This window comes from Citrus clementina, unplaced genomic scaffold (assembly GCF_000493195.1).
Source record: "Citrus clementina cultivar Clemenules unplaced genomic scaffold, Citrus_clementina_v1.0 scaffold_3, whole genome shotgun sequence".
NCBI lineage: Eukaryota > Viridiplantae > Streptophyta > Magnoliopsida > Sapindales > Rutaceae > Citrus > Citrus x clementina.
Window position 1 is genome coordinate 41,231,846 of NW_006262339.1, and position 18,011 is coordinate 41,249,856.

The 18,011-nt window shown below is 33.0% G+C and overlaps 1 protein-coding gene across 2 annotated transcripts; it reads left to right on the forward strand.

Moving 5' to 3' along the window:
• The first annotated feature begins 4,449 nt into the window (after positions 1 to 4,449).
• Positions 4,450 to 6,571, forward strand: LOC18046924 (myb-related protein 2). 2 transcript variants are annotated; one of them, XM_006443317.2, is made up of 7 exons: positions 4,450 to 4,572; positions 4,662 to 4,882; positions 4,975 to 5,051; positions 5,232 to 5,289; positions 5,410 to 5,494; positions 5,609 to 5,678; positions 5,766 to 6,571. In XM_006443317.2, the coding sequence occupies exons 2-7, from the start codon at positions 4,672 to 4,674 to the stop codon at positions 6,468 to 6,470; spliced, it is 1,206 nt and encodes a 401-aa protein (XP_006443380.1). In that variant the 5' UTR covers positions 4,450 to 4,572; positions 4,662 to 4,671; the 3' UTR covers positions 6,471 to 6,571. The 2 variants fall into 2 exon arrangements, with proteins under 2 accessions (XP_006443380.1, XP_024044798.1); XM_024189030.1 differs by having other exon boundaries at positions 4,669 to 4,882.
• The last annotated feature ends 11,440 nt before the right edge of the window (positions 6,572 to 18,011 follow it).

Sequence of the window (18,011 nt, forward strand, 5' to 3'; positions counted from 1 at the left end):
CTAGCAAATGAAAATGGCTTAGAATATATGCATGAAATTGACAAGCTTGACTCTAAGCTACAAAGAGAATGTGCCCCATTTATAAATAAATTAAAAAAGGTGGCAATATTATTATTATTAGTATTGGTATTTATCACAGCTAAGGCGCCCCCCATTTATAGAATTTAAACGCGAAATGAATGGTGTGTGAGAGAGTCATTGTCCTAGCTGTTGGTACCAAAAGTGATCTTGATCATTCATCAGCCACAGAGTTTTAACATGCATTGGAATCTGGAAAATTGATTAATCTATATATTATACAGAGGACACAATCTAATAAAATCATGCCACATACTATTATTTTTATCAAACAAGTGCATATAGATGGTAGTTTGGTACAACAATTTCAATTTCACCCATTAAAACACCAATCCTCGTCTCCTATTATTACTCGAACTCAGGTGACCACCGACGTAATTCATATTCACAGCCAACTGAACTATGATTAAGGGATAAGTGGAAAGATGATCTCCATTACTTAATTAATTATAATGTAGTGCATGAACAAATGGATGGTATTCAAAGAAAATTCTGTAAGAATGATCTAGAATAAATTAATATGCTGAAATGATGTGCAAAATTTGCATTAAGGCAAAAGGAATTAGAACAAAGTATTGATTACAACAAATTGGCTGCGAGAAAGATAAAAAAATTTTAAAATTCTGTTCAAATTTATTGAATTTACAAGTTGCTGTGAAAACTATTAGTAACTGCAAGTGACTTCTAGACCCTTTTGGATTTGATTTGTCATTAGTTTGAATTGCATTTTCAGTCAAAATGAAGCTACCAAATTTTGAGCAAATATAATCGCTCTATTAAAAAAAAAAAACTTATAAACCCAGATAAGAGAATAATATATAGAACATAAATATAGCCTATTGTTTTTAGATCTCTCTTTGACTCATAAACAATCAAGAATAATTATATAGAACATAAACATTAACTTAAATTAACACCTTAAATGGGGAAATTTTTTTTACTAATATTTGTTCAAACATCACTTGTTCATGTTGGCCAATGCTATAAGAATAATTAGAAGAGCGTATCATAAAACCTAAGCAATCTCTAAACACAGCAATATTATCATAAAGTGGCTCAACTTATGAGCACACAGCTCTAATCATGAATTCTGAAGGCATCTGACTATATTACCTAAAAAGAAAAAGCTAAGGCGAACCCATTTTTTGTGGTTTGGGTAGAAAGGAATAAGGAAAAAAAATGAAAATTCTTGACTTGAGAATATGACTTATTGGCTTTACATTGAGTTAAGATTCTCACATTCCAAATTCCAGTGGAATTAAACCTTTTTAGCTTTTGCTTCAATTTCAATTTCCTCTCTCCCAAAACCTGTTTGTCACAAGGAATAACATTCCGTGGTCATTTCTCACTTATTATTATTATTGTTCTAGTGAATGGTATCATATGTGGTCAACAATGCTCGGCGAATCGACAACTCACACGTGTCCTCGCTTATGATTGACTGGTCTTAAATACACGATTCTCTTATATGAAGTAAGTGTTTCTCTTTTCACATTTTCTTGTTGTGTTCTCAAAAGTAAAAATTAGAAAATGAGAAGGAATCCATAAAGGGAAATGTAAGTACAAGGAAGAACAAAAATTCTTGCCCTCTATCCTAAAGTGAGAGAATAAGATCCATTGTTAGAGAAGGAAGGTAGTAGCAGTTAGAGAAAAGAGGGAAAGGAATAAAAAATAAAAATAAAGATAACTATTCGCTCTATACTACACAAAAACAATAGCATGTATACACACGCACATACGCATACACACAAATAGAGATTCAGAGCAAGGGCAAATTGGAAACATCAAGGAAAGGCTATTATTAGTACTTCACATGTACCATTATTGGAATGATCATTATATTATGCGTCCTCATGGAGACATGAAATGAAAGCTTTAGCTCCATGTTTATTCTATTTATGGTTCAACATAAGCACTTTCAAACATCATATGAGTTGTTTACTCTCCAAACAAGAACAGACACTTTCAGTCAATATACTACTAAAAGATCATAAAGTGTGAATTATTATATAAATCTTATACATATCTATATGTGAGTACAAATCATTATGAGTTTACTTTTTAGCATATATACCATAGATACATGCATTAATAGATGGCGACTTTCGACATCTTTAATGCAGATTTGAGTTGAGATTTTGCTAAAATAATTGGGTCGTTAGTTTCTTCATGCGTATCCATGCTATAGTGACTTATGACATGTTACAGTCCATCCGAAATTCTCAGCTGGTGACATTGCTGAGCTCCTGTATATGCTGGAAATTGTGTAATTTTTGTAACTTGAAAGCTACTCAAATGGTGCCTCTTTAATTTTGCAATTTATTCCTATCCACATGCCAGCAACCTACACAGGAATTTTTCGCTTTACTGCTTTACCCAAAGACTTTGATAGATTCTCCAGAAAATGGATATAAAATATCCTCATTAATAAAATCAATTGATATTTCGAAAAGGCTGCTGTGACTGAAAATGAAAATGGCGATCAAGGAATAGGCATTTTCATTTTACATGCTTAAGAAATGAGTTTTTATAAATTTTTACATAGTCTGGCAACACTTGTTCAAAGCACTCAGTTTAATGGGCATCGGCATATTAGATACGTCCTCATTTGTCAATAAATTTTATTTTTTCTGTCGTGTGGGTTTAATGTATATCGAAAGATTTGGTCTCCATAACTTAAAATATACGAATTTATTCTGCATTATATAGCTAGCTAGCTGTACTTGATCTGTTAGATATTATTCTTTGTATTTTTAAATAGGTGTATGATAATTCCTGATTATCACCTCAGCCACATTCTGTATGCCAATGCTTGTGAATAGCATAAGCATAATGTACTTGAAGTTGACACATAGATAGCTTATGGGAATGCAAATCCTGATTTACAAATTAATTAAACTACTAAAAATTAGGCTGCTGTGTCCTCTCTCATATTTATTCCATATACGCAGATGGCATCTGGCCTAGAGGGATAAAATCACTAATCGTCTAGAGAGTATCCGGGTTCACTCTGCTCAAATACAGAGGATAGCAGCTGAAGATGACACTACATGTGCAAGCATAAGTCTATGATCCTTGCAAAATTGGTAAAGAATATGTAATACGCATGGGCTCAATATTGCTTAACGGTGACAATGAGATATATGCTCTAAGTCTTTAGAACCCTTGCTTGTTAAACAAGGTAATGAAATATAAAGAGCAAGTAATCAATGCATATACATAGCAAGAAGAGTAGTTTATACAGATACAAGAGAATCTGCAAAGCTAACAAAGACATGAGTCAAGGGCAAGTAGTGTCATCTTCCCAGGACTTTGTAATGTCTTTCATCAAATGAAAGTATTGAAGCAAGTACAATATCCTTTTATTCTTTTATTTCTTTTCTTTTTTACGAGGTCCCGGCTGCTTAGGATTCGCCGGGAGGGGCCGGCTGTCTTATGCCAATTGAAGAATGAAAAAGATTAGGGTCCCTCTTCTCTTATATTTTTATACTTTGTGGGCTGAATAAGTACCAAACTTACTGAAGGAGACAAAACAGAATGTATTCCATATTCCATTCCTTGCCTCCAAACAATCTCCAAGAAACAGCATCTTTTGCCACCATTAATTAATTTATATTTTTAATTTGTTCTTGTATGTATGTATCTAATTCCAAAGTTTCCCAGGTGCTCCAGTCAACAGAATCTTCCTCTAAAATTCTCCAAATATAACCAGTTAAAAACCTTCCTTCGTGTCTCTATCTGCAATCTTTAATATAGAGATAACATTCATTTATAAGCATTATTTACAATATCATTAGTCTCACTATGTACATTGACAACTGAAAAGTGACTCCAATAACAAAGAGAGGGATGGAGATTTATCAGTTCTAAGAATCTTCCTTGAAGGTGAGAGGGGAAGGGCACCGGGTTAGCTTTGAAGGTCTCAAGACAAGATAGATAGTGGATTCCCCTCATCCAAGTCAGAAAAATTCTTCTATAAAATCCTGAGAATAAGATTCTTTAACTTTGCCGGAAAGACGAATACGAATGCACACAACAAAAAAAACTTTGGTGGGATCAATTCTGGTACCTTATGCAAGTCCTGAGGTGTTTCTGAAAAGTAGAAGGGCTCAGGTATTCAATTGGCCTAGTTCTGTCTGAGAATGGAAAGTTGAGTTTAGGAGGTCAGGGTCCCACTATTAACAAAGTAGGAAGGACAATATATCTTTTCGAGTCGCTGTGAATATATTGAAATTGGATTGGATTGGATCGAGCGTTGTGTCATTTTTGTTCAAGATTCTATGCTTTCCTAGCTGCCCCCGCCCCCCCTAGCTTGCTCTATAAATCAAGGTTGAGCATACGCTTTGCCTCGTGAGAGTTGGCCTAGTGAGACGGGAGACAAGTAACAGCAAGTGCTGAAAGCTTTGATTGCAGAAATTGAAGAAAATCACATAGTGAAGTTACACATTTCAGGGGGTTGCGGATTGGATCAAGAGAAATCATAACTCCTCTCAGGTAAAAATATAGCTGATCTTGACCAATCATTTGGTTTTTTGCAATGCCTTCCAGGACAAGTAAACTTACAATTGTTTAATATTTGAAAGAGTTCAGAAGATGTACCATCATCACCAGAATCAAGGAAAGAGCATGCATTCTTCTTCAAGAATGCCAATCCCCACGGAAAGACATTTGTTCTTGCAAGGTGGGAGTGGCCCTGGAGATTCTGGCCTTGTCCTCTCAACCGATGCCAAGCCAAGACTAAAATGGACACCCGATCTTCATGAGCGGTTCATAGAAGCTGTCAATCAGCTTGGAGGAGCAGACAGTGAGTATATATAAAAACATTCGATAATAAATTATCACTGAAAATGCATGAATAAATTCAGCTAAAGTTGAATAATTATTTTAATGTCACAGAGGCTACTCCAAAAACAGTAATGAAACTTATGGGGATTCCAGGACTTACCTTGTACCACTTAAAGAGTCATCTTCAGGTAAATTGTCAATGGTATTAAAATAATTATAGATTTGGAACAAAAGAGTAGCTAGAGATAACTTTTCTTGTCGGTCCATATACCTTCATTATGTTTCCGGATTTTTGGAGTTACAGGGTCAGTACTGTTTAGTTTTTTAACAGACAAATACTGATTGTTGTTGTACCTTTTGGCTAGCAGAAGTACAGGCTCAGTAAGAATCTCCATGGACAAGCAAATATTGGCAACAACAAAATTGGTAAGAAGACGATATCTCAAAAATCTGCAAATTACCAGAAAGATCAGAATTGCAATACATATTTAGCTTGTAAAGCACATACTGGGATCGGAGGAATGAAATTTAAGTCATCTGGTGTAGGTCCAGTTACTGTTCCTGGAGAAAGAATGCCTGAAGCAAATGCAACTCATATGAACAATTTAAGCATTGGACCCCAACCAAACAAGTAAGAGGATAAATGGTTTATCGTACTTTAAATATATTCATTTTTTTATTAGATTTAAATTAATTTTATTACTATTTTTGTTACTATGCTAACAAATAGAATTTTGAAATCCAGGAGCTTACATATAAGCGAAACAATACAGATGCAAATCGAAGTGCAGAGAAGATTACACGAGCAGCTTGAGGTACAATATACATTCATACTTCGAAAATGAAAGTAGTTTTTCAAAATTATTGTTTTTCTAATTACTTGTCTTGGATTAAACCACTAGGTACAACGACATTTGCAGCTTCGCATAGAGGCTCAAGGGAAATATCTCCAGGCAGTGCTGGAGAAAGCTCAGGAAACTCTTGGAAGACAGAACTTAGGCACAGCAGGCCTGGAAGCTGCCAAAGTTCAGCTTTCTGAACTTGTTTCCAAAGTTTCGACGCAATGCCTAAACTCTACATTTTCGGACCTTAAAGAACTTCAGGGTTTCTGCCCTCAGCAACCACAAGCAAACCAGCCCACTGATTGCTCAATGGACAGCTGCTTAACATCGTGTGAAGGATCTCAAAAGGATCAAGAAATACACAACGGTGGGGTCAGATTAAGGCCTTATCATGGCACTCCAACATTAGAGCCAAAAGAGATTGTGGAAGAGCCTATGCTGCAGCAAACAGAACTCAAGTGGCGCAAAGATCTGAAAGAGAGTAAATTTCTTTCATCAATAGGCAAGGACAGAGGCCCTGGTGAATTATCAATTGGCAGCGGCAGCTTCCCAGCGGGAAGATTCAAAGCAAGCAATGAGGATGAACATTTCCAGGACCAAACCAACAAGAAACCTGAAGGAGCTAAACTAGAGAATGAAAATCTACTACCGGAGTATAGGCTGCCATGTTTTTCAACAAAGCTGGACCTGAATGCCCATGATCATGAAAATGATGTTGCTTCAGGCTGCAAACAATTTGACTTGAATGGTTTCAGCTGGAACTGAGAGGGCGAAAACGGGTGCATAAATCCCAGTATTACACCAGGGGAAGAGGAATATTGGCCTGGAAGCCGATTGCTCCTATGTTCAGGCCGGGAGGGTAGCCTTTGAACAACCGATTCCATCGGAATGGAATAAAATTGCAGCGGCAAAAGCATTAGGCCTATGGCTAATATATATATATATATATATATATATCCCAAGCATAATGTAATTTTCATATCTCTGTAGGAATTCATGGATTACAAGTATTATGTCTTGATTAATTCAAGTACAATTCACTGATTCATTGCATTAGTATCATTCAAAGCTTTAAATAATTTGCATCTCACCTGTTAAAAACTTGTCGTCTTAAATTAGCTACCATATGGGCTTTTGTTCATGCGATTTCTCTAACATATATACGTATCAAAACGTTAAAGACAATACGTGCTCATATTATAACGATGAATTTATATTTGCGTGACCAGCTTATATTTCCATCCCTTGGAATCCATAATTGATAAAACCTTAAAATTGAATTAAAATTTTAAACATTTTCATTCTGAACCGTGCTTTGAATTGATAACACGTGACTTCCTTCTCATCTGTATTTTGCCTTAGCAGGTCTCACACCAAACATCTCGACAGATTATTTACGAAGCTGATAATTATTTTAAAAATACTATACAATCCCAATCAATATCATAACCTTTAAGCCAAGCATCGTTCGTTCTGTCCGGTATCAATATGCAATTCCTCTTTTTCGAATGAAATACTTCTCATATATTTCCAGAAAAAAAAATAACTATATAAACTGTCAAAAATAACAAATCAGATGACTGGGAAAGTCTTCCATCCAAATAGAGGTTTCAAAGCGGCAAAATGCAAAATGAACTTAAAGCATCTGCTGTTTTATTACATCTCCTAAAAACAAGACGTATCTCACCATCTTGCTTTGATATTAACAAGTGTTAAACTTCAGAAATGATCCAAAACAGCACTATACGAGTACTTTGCTGCCCGTTAAAATATAACAGCTAAACATATCAGTTTTTTATGTCTAATAAATCTCATATCTCCAGTTTTACCCTAGCAAAGTTTAGATTATTACAAGCGCCATACTCGGCCTGCCGTACAATATTGGTTTTCCTTCTATTATTCTAACTTCAATCTCATCGTCATCGAGCTCCCTCTTATTTACTTCTTGTGCTTCCTCTTCTGGAACATAAAAGCATTCTTATTAACTCAATTCACAATGAGAACCAACAATGAAAATTACTTTATTATTTTATTTATTTATTTATTTATTTTTCTTTTGGTAGAAAGAACTGGGAAGTGCAAAAAAGGCAAAACAAACCTTTAGTAGCATCGTGTCCAAAGTTTGAACCGTCCTGCTCTAATAGCTTGCCAACAACAACTGACCCCTCAACTTCGCCGGTGGAAGCAACTGTGGAAACAGACATCTGCAGTTGCAAATTAAACTTAGTTTGAAAATTAAAATTTTCTCTGAATTCACTAAACCATAAACCCTGCTTTTATGAAAGAGAAACATTTTATCATGATAGTTTTTAAGTGAAATGAATTCAAGAAACACCTTTGCATATAAACGTTAGTTTAACCTAACTTACTGATATCTTATTGGTTAAGACTAAATAGATTAAATTGAGTGTTTTAGTTATACATAGAAATGTCAAGTCTAACACTTTGATCACATTTATCTGCGCTTGCCAAAATTCCTCATGTGCACAGGTTATACTTTAAAACCCTCTTCTTAATGAAAGGATAGGCCCATTCATTCAACCTATACACCAGGTACAAAAGATACACCGTTATGCATCTAAAAGGTTCCCAGATCATCAACATGTGGCCTAAAGTATCAGTTCGATTTACAACAAATCAAACTCCATACAGTTCACGATTTTCACTATCTTGCATAGCATGCATGTTGATGAATTTGCGGATTTCAGAGATGAACATGCATGTAACAAGGGTTTTACTTTTAAGGGTTAATTACTCTTGGGTGACACATATTTTGAAAAATTTCAAAGAAGTGATTTTTTTTTTTTTTAAATACTCAAGTGAGTGATATTTCGTCAACTTTTGTTGTTAACTTTAGTGGGGATAATAAATTAGTTACAAAATTATATTTATATCCCTATAATTAATTACAAAATGAGGTTCCTAACCTTATAGTTTGTTATAAAATGATATTTATACTCCTGCTCACTTATTTTTAATTTTTTAATTTTTTAAACAGAAAAATATATTAAAAAAATTAAATCTAAGTCTAATTAACAAGGCATTTTTTTTGGTTAAATCAAACAAATTCTTTTTAAAAAAACTTTTCTTGTTGATTTAAATTGATTTGTGAATATAAAGAAGCAGGTCCCTTATGAATTGTAAAGCATTATATAAATCCAATATTTTTATTTTTTTCCAATTTTACCCTCGGCCGGTTAAAGTTAACGGAATATTACTGCTAGAATATTTTTAAAACATATGTCACTTATTTAAAATTTGTCAAAATATGTGTCATCCAGGAGTAATTAACCTCTCTCTCATATATATATATATATATATATATATATATATATATTGCATGTATGTATGTATGTATATATGTGGAATCTTTTTAGGTGCAGATACACATACAAATAGAGAAAGATCTGGATAGATAAAATACAATTTATGAAATATGCATTCATGCATGTATGTATATATACGCCTTACCTTACATCCTAATGGTTCAACCAATTCAAAAACCAGTGCATCGCCATTTTCATCCTCAATCTAGAACTTTATCCATCACAATTTTTGGAAGATTCTCATAGTATATGAGAATATTTGGGAGCTAGTGGTAAATATCTCAAGATTCGGTGCAAAGCAACTAAACGGGGTTTCTGTGGAGCATGCATAAATTGGCTTATCACACTCACAAGAAAGGCAATGCCTGGTCGTGTATGTGATAGATAAATTAACTTGCCTTCGTGATAGTTGTTCATGAAGATAATATTTGTATGCATCTGCTGACAATAATTTCTTTTTTGTAATAAAGTATCTTTATGTGATACTATATGAATTTTTACAGCATTTATAATAGGGTTGTTATTGACCTTTAGATTCACATGTTTTAATCATCAACATTGATTTTATCTAATAGATAAATAACTTATTACTTAATATTGCTATAACTTTATTTTTAATTAATTATTAAATATTTTTAGGACAATTATCCACTAAACATATGATTTTTCATTATTCATTAAAAATACATAAACACCATTTTTTTTTGGGTATAAATCCACTTTAAATTTACAACGTGTTTCATTGATCCACTACCATTTTAACTCTATTAGAATCTTGCTGTTGTCATGGACATACACTTATGGAGGCTATGCACTTGTAATTTTAATTTGAAGATATTTTTACTAGAAATTAGCTTTCGCCATGATACAATCTACATTAGAAACCTCAAATTCGTTATTTGGTATGCACAACAAGAATGGACTGAAACTACATCTTGGCAGGCTTTAAGATAGTGAAATTCAAACTATGCTAGTGTCATTGTCAATAGATTGTGCAGACAATATCAGTGATAACACTTTTGAATAATTAATAAAGTTTCTTTAAAAAAAAAATCAAACTGTCCGTGCACTTCTCCCATAGAAACTAATACAAATTCATGCATAGAATCGGTACACAACATAAAGGGAAAAAAATCATTTTCATTCTTAGGGTTTCATGCAATAGCTCATTTCATCCTTACTTTCTAAATAATAGCCCAAAACAATATTTCGTTAACTCACTGTTAGTTAAATGTTGTTTGTTAATAATTCATTGAGATTAAAAAAGGATTTTCCATTAAAAAGAAAATTAGAAAAAATAAATAAAAGTTGACATATAACTAAAAATAATTTTTATCTAATCTCACTAAATAAGAAATACCGAAAAGATGAAAAACTACTATTTCAAGCAATTGTTTTGCACTCCTCTCTATTCTGTCGGCATGAAAACCCTATAAACCCTAAACCTAAGTACCAAAAATAATCAAAATTTCTCATATTTGTATAAGTATATTCTCTAATTGCACCATGAGTGGACTTGGGCAGATAGTGGTAAGGACTTGGGGAGACAATAATGGTTAAAGAAGAGTGATGGTAAAGCTCAAAATAAAAATTTGTTGAAGATTAAGAAGATATTCAGCATATGCAAGCACATAAAAATTGGTTGTATTTTTGAGTTTTTTTTCCAATGATTTAAAGATATTGTGTTAATTATAGTTTGTTACTTATGATGATTATTCAGTGACTATATCAAACTATTTCATCGTTGATTTCATTTAAGAAAAATTAATGAATTTTGCATATTTTGTAGTGTTATTTAATTGTGTAAAAAAATATTTTAATATAGTTTGTATCACATTAATGAAAAATCCTATTTTGTCCTCAATGAATTGCTAGTTAATGGTAAAAAACCAACGGTAAGTTAGCGGAAGGATGTTTTGGGTTATTGTTTAAAAAGTAGGGATGAAATTGACTATTGCATGAAACCCTAAAGATGAAATTCCCCAACAACAAAGCACAAGACCCACATTTTTGAATCTTTAAAGAGAAACAACAACCTTTTAATGCTAACAACCAATTCAACTCAACTCAACACGTCAACTCAATTCACAACCATTCAACACTTCAACACAAACCACAAAAAGTTTTAACTTTCAACTTTTCTACTAATAAATAAATAAATAAATGATCTGATCCAAACATATTCAGATCAGATCGGGTTAGATCAAAAGAATGGATCAGATCATATTCAGCTTGTATTACTTTTAAGCAAAGGGTGTAAAGAGAATTTTTTTTTTTAATCACATCCTGGAATTAATAACTAAAGTTGGAATCAATCAAAACATTGGCTACAAATTTGATTACAATGACAGGAACTTTATATCTTCAATTTGAACACACAAAATTAAACAATCATTTCAACAAATTAAAATAGCAATGAAAATCACTAATTTTCAACTTCCCATCTCTTCTTTCACAGTCTAAACGACTTCACAACATCCCTCATGTCAACAAAATAATCCCAAGCCTAAAAAAAATAGACTATCCCAAGCCTAAAAAAAATTGACTAACTTCCACAGCTCAATATTATTAACATCACTTGTAAATGGCTTCACTGGAAAATATCATTTCGGCAGTAGAGAGAGGCTGCAAACATGGCAGTTTGGCACGACCACAGATTGTGTGCTTAGTGGCGGCTAGCGTGACCATGGATCTATTGTGCTTGGTGGCGATTAGCGCAATCAAAACAAAGGCTCACGGCTTCATACAAAGGATAGTGATGATGCGATTTGCTGGTTTAATTTTGCGGTGGATAGTGGCGGTTTAGTAGTGGTGACTAGTGTCGGTGAGATTAGTCCTTTGGAATTGGAGTTTTGGACAATGGTGGGCTAGTGGCGGCTTATGCTTACGTGTCTGCGTGTATGAGTGTTGAGAAATGAGAAATTAAGGTTTTGTGTTTCTATAACTTTTTTTTTTCAATTTGATCGAATTTTCAGATCGGATTTGGTTTGATCCGATCCAAATACAATCCAATCGGGTTTAGGAAAACCAATATGATCGGATTTGACTATCAAACCGCATTTGATCCAAACCCGAAATATTCAAATCAGGTTGGTTTATTTACCCACCCCTAGTTATGGGCTCCTCAAAATAAAAATATCAAACATTACATCATTTTCTAAGTTAGAAATTTTTTTACAAAATTTTTAGAATATTTTGAAAGTACTGAACAGAAAATATCCTCTAAATTATATTTAATTGTATGTAAAAATATGTTTAAGAAAAGGTGCAAGGCCAAATGGACCAAAAAAATTTGTAAATTGTACAAACAACTTAAGCTATTCGCTTCTGATACATGTTTTGCTTAAAAAAATATATATTTAAGCCGCTCACTAATTTATATACTTTGTTTCTTTTGAGTTACTTTATAAAAATGTGCTTTGTCTTGGGTGCTAGAAATGCTTCAACTATGTTTTGCACTTTAATTTATATAATTGGTTTCTTATGAGTTACTCTATCAGAATTTTCTGCGTCTTAGATGTTGGAATACTTCAACTGTGCTCTGCACTTAAACTTTACTAACACTAATGTTGTCTGAATCTACAAGACTCAAAGTGGACTTTAAGTGATACAAAATTTTGATGGAGTATTTATACTAATAACCCGCTAAACTCCTCGTAAAATATACTTTAATAAAAATTACATAAATACCTACACAACACAAAGTGAACATTAACAATAATATACTCAAAGTGAACTTCAATTAAGAGTCCTAACATTTTTTTGAATTTCTTTTACAAATATATCATAAGATTTGCTTAAAATAATTAATCGTCACCATCTCAATTCTTCATATGTCATCATTTATTTTTAAAAAATCCAAAAAGTAAACGTGTTAATTATGCTTAACATTAGACAATGTGCTTTCATTAAACTCTCTAATACATAGTTCCTTATAATATTATACCACATACTTCCTTTAGCAAACATAGCAAGACCCTTCACGACACAACTTTCAATTTTTTTCAAAACAAAAATTATAGGTTGGAAAATAGATGAGATTGAACTTAAGGAATCTGAGTTGGTGATACATCTGAATGATCTATATAATAATTTTTTTTTTATGATCGTTTAGACTTTGACTTTTAGTGAAAGATGAGATTTGCGTGGAAAATAGAGAAAAAATAGAAACAATGGTTTGGTCAATGATCTATTAAAAATTAATTAATATTACTACCTGAATCTACATGACTCCACTCCTCTATCCATGAGAATTCCCTTTTCTTGATGGATCCAATTTTCCTGTATAGGAAAGACAGTACATTATTAAATTCAAAAAGAAAGCACATATTAATATTATTATTGAAGGACAAAATTTAACCATAAAGATACATTGTAGGGTATGGCGCTTACTATTAAGATAATCTTGAAATATATTTTTATTTTTTTGTTTATTTTCCACCCAAAGCTCTTCTTTTGCTAAAGACTAAAGTCTAAATGATCATCAGAAAAAAACATTTCATGGATTTTTCAGATTTATCGTCAACTTCGGTCCCTCAAGTTTCTTCCCCTCCATCTTCCAACCTGTAATTTTTTTGAAAAAAATTAAATCAATATTTTTTTTGGAATGAAAATAAATTTAAGTGAAAAAAAAATTATTTAGTGACCTACCTCATCGAAGATATACTTCATCATGATATTTACAACCAAATTGAGCTTGTCCCAATCTTTTCAACTGCTTTCTTAAAGTCCTTCGCAGTCTTTTTTTTGCATCATTCGTAAACTTCTCACTCATCTCCTTGCTTTCTTGTGTTGATTTAATGATCATTTTGAAAACAAATCAGCACATGTCTCATTGATGGAAGCTTGCAAACTTTACTTAAATAATTTGTCATATCATTAAAGTGGACTTTATACCTAGGTGGCCCTAACGAATGAGGAGCCATTTTTAAAAAAAATCATATTTGCATTCTCAAGTCTAGCTTCTTTTTATCATGTCTATACTCCCATTTAAAATTTCTTGTCTTCTTACTATCATCATTATTCTTATCAGAAAAATAATTAACTTTTAGTTTATGACCATCATCTTCTAGTTTAGGATAATACAATTACTTCACTTTCTCAAGTTTGTGAGCATGGTGTACATCAAGTTTGTGTTAAAAATGTAAGACATGGCATACGTCAAGTTTGTGAGCAACAATCAAGCTGACGTTAAAGCTTAGTATACCGCTAGTGACCAACAATCAAGTTGACGTTAAAGTTTTGGAAAACATAGTTGTTACTTTAAGTGATACAAAATTTTGATGGAGTATTGCTACTGATAACCTGCTAAACTCTTTGTAAAACAAATTTTAATAAAAATTACATAAATACTTGCACAATACAAACTGAACATTAACGATAATATACTCAAAATGAACTTCAATTAAGAGTCCTAACATTTTTTGAATTTCTTTTACAAATTTATTGTAAGATTTGCTTAAAATAATTAATCGTCACCATCTCAATTCTTCACATGTCATCATTTATTTTTAAAAAAATCCAAAAAGTAAACATGTTATTTATGCAACCAATGCATGTACTAGTACCTAAAGTACCTAATAAACAAGTACTGTGATGAATTTGAATCAACTGACTTTTTGTAACTTTTTGTATATGAATGCAAAGAACTTCAACTTATTATGACTTGTACGACTGTTTAAAGGAAAAAAACAATTATAAATTGTGTTTCATTAACTCATTGTCCAGACTAAGCCTCCATTATGTGAATAGGGGTGTTAAAAAAACCTGCCCGGACCGGATCCGACCAATCCGGTCCGGGCAAAACCCGAACCACGTGTACTCAAAAAGCGGATCCAGGTTTAAGAATTTGAAACTTCATGTTTCCGGGCACGGTTCCGGGTTCAGCACCAAAAACCCAGAACCGGACCCGTTTTCTTAATATATATATATATATATATATATATATATATATATATATATATATATATATATATATATATATTAAAGCAAAAATCAAAACCCAAAATCGCAAAGGTGAAATGCCAAAATCCCTAATTCCCTATCAAAGCAATTTGAAAGGCATAAGCAGCAACGCTACCACCGGCCACCACCCATCGTCACCGTCGGCATTCTGTATCAGTCACCACCCACCGTCACCGTCGCTCGTCGGCATCATCTCTTCTCGTTTGCTGACTCGGCTTGGCACGTAACTTTGCTCGATTGTTCCATCTCTAGTGCGGCTGTGATAGTGAGTCGTTCGTGCAGCCCCCTCCGGCGCTGTCAACGCCATCGTCTCCAACTCTGCATCGCCACTTTCTCAACCACCATAACTGCCAAAAGTTTCCCAGAAACTAGGCATAAAAAATGTAGATACATGTTGCTTATTGATATGTCAAGGCAGTGTAGTCATTTTCTTTTTGTTTTATTTGGTTCAAAACTTTCCCAAAAACCAGCATATACATCAAATTATGCCAGACTCAAAATTCTCTATAGCCTCTCTAACACATAACTCTGCATCAGGCATGCATTCTGTGAAATATGTCCATACAATTTCTGAGGCGGGTAAATGAGGGATAAATATTAAAGAAAAAATTGAAAGAAAAAGAATAGTTGCGGGCTTAGAAGCCCGGATCAAAAAACCCGGACCGGAGACATGCTGAGCTTGAGTCCAGCTCGCACGTGCAAAAGTCGGATTTTGCCCGGGTCCGGGCATTAGTTTTTGTCAGTCGATTTGGTCCCGAGCAGCACCAAACCCGGACCGAACCCGAGGTTTTGCCAAACCTATATGTGAATTAATTGAAGTTCATCTCAACATTAATAAATTATTGAAATAATAAGCAATAACAAAATTCATTCCTAGTGTATAATCAGAGACTTGTCACAAAGCACAAAGTAATTATAAAGCACAATTGTATATTTGTCAAACCAAAACACTTCAAAATAAACTAATGCTTCACCAGCTCACTGTCCAGACTGAGCCTCTATTCTATGAATCAATTGAACTTCATCTCAACATCAGCAGTAAAATAATAAGAAATAAGAACATAATTCATTCTTAATATGATCAGAAACAATAGGCGACAACAATAAATTTAAATCAAACTATAATATAATTGGCAGCAAAAATTAACTTTGAACATTCATTTTCTTAGGCTAAAACACACTCAACCTTTACAAGTGACAGAAGCATGCCAAAAAATTTACAGTATGTTGTTGTAATAGTATGTTGTTGTAATTAACCCAAGAAAGGCATATAGGACCTATTTTTTTGCATTAGTGTAAAAGTCCTACCTTTTAACAAAATTGGAATAGTATGTTACTGTAATTAACCCAAGAAAGACATATAGGACCTATTTTTTTGCATTAGTGTAAAAGTCCTACCTTTTAACAAAATTTGAATAAAAAAAAACTTAAACCTATATGTTAGGTGAGCAATAGATGATACACCATATGTTGATGCTTAGGTATTGCAAAGGTGTTAGCATCATCTGATTCCCGCAAAAAAAAAAAAAAAAGGGGGTTAGATAATGTGCTTTGTCTTCTCATATATTCTTAGCTCTATATTCTAGAATCTGTTAGATGCTTTAAGTTTAATGACCAGTATTCATTCATAACTCAAATGACGTATAATCATATTGTAATCAGAATATAACTACAAAATTAAGATTATTTAATCACTACAGATATTTCCAGCATTAATATTACCATTATCATGGGCAGATGATTGTGTTTGGCTCATTATATTGCTTATATCTAAACTAGTCTGAGCAATCGATGCCTAGCAAAATAAAAATTATTAATTACTTCAGTGATCAATTGTAATTTTAAGTTAAAATTACAGCTTTATTTTAGTAAATTGTTTTACCTTTTCTGTAGCTTTTTTCTTCTCATAACCACTCATTGTCCTTAAGCAAGTCCTCTTATTATGTCCCAAGTGGTCACAGCGAGAGCACCTGATACTTGACCTTCTTTTAAAGGTTGAAGAATCCATCTTTCATTCTCTTAATTTGAGGTCTGCCAACTGTTTTTATAGTTGTTGGTGGCTGTAAATTATCATGAAGTATAAGTGGCTACATTTTCTCATCAAGAACTAGTTTAAATTGATGTTTATAAGTCCTAATGAAAGTTGTCGTTTTAATATATGGATGTACATAGTTTCCACATGATACCTCTTTGCATCTATGCAACAGAAGGCATGTTTGCAGGGAAGTCCAGAAATGCACTACAATCACATTTATTCCTCAACAGATCAACAACAGTGTTTTTTGTCACATCTTCAAGTATCTCGAATGTCTCATTATGCCCAAAAATGATAGAAAAATACATTGTTTCTACTCTTCTCTCAATAATCTTCATTCTCACAACTTGTGGAAGCTCACTATTTCATCCAAGGGCTAGTTCATGCCTTTTATTAATCAAATGCATGGTTTTCCTTTGTATCTACTCTAGCATCCTCACTATTGAAAAATTTCTGTAATTGTTAATCCAATTGTTGAAGGATTCAATCATGTTATTAGTAACATGGCTGCATTTGGTGGGAACAAATGCTTTGCCCAACACACTGTGAGAATTTTCATCAACCATTCATAGTTAATCAGAGTTATAGTCTTTAGTTCTTCTATATGGGAATTAAAGTCAGCAGTGTTAGAACTCTTGCATACTCTCCAGAACATTTTCTTCAGTTCAGGCCAAGAAACTTATTATTGAAGTTTGCATAAATGTGTCTACAACAGTACCTCTTCAATGATAAAGGGAACACTCTATCCAAGGTATTAAGGACACATTTTTCCCTATCACTCATAAAGCAAAAACTTTCACCACCATTGCAGCCCACTTGATCTTATAATTTATCCATAAAATACTACTATGACTCATTATTCTCAGACTCAACCATACACAAAATTAAAGGATAAATCTCATAATTTGTGTCAATGCTCATATCTGTTAGGAGTACACCTCTATATAATCTTTTTAAGTAGCAGCCGTCAACCTCAATGAA

Bases quoted from the DNA above. Each gene is read 5' to 3' on its own strand.
- LOC18046924 (XM_006443317.2), top strand. From the start codon at position 4,672: ATGTACCATCATCACCAGAATCAAGGAAAGAGCATGCATTCTTCTTCA. The intron at 5,495-5,608 runs GTAAGAGGATAA...TTTGAAATCCAG, and splicing joins ATTGGACCCCAACCAAACAA to GAGCTTACATATAAGCGAAA. The intron at 5,679-5,765 runs GTACAATATACA...TTAAACCACTAG, and splicing joins GATTACACGAGCAGCTTGAG to GTACAACGACATTTGCAGCT.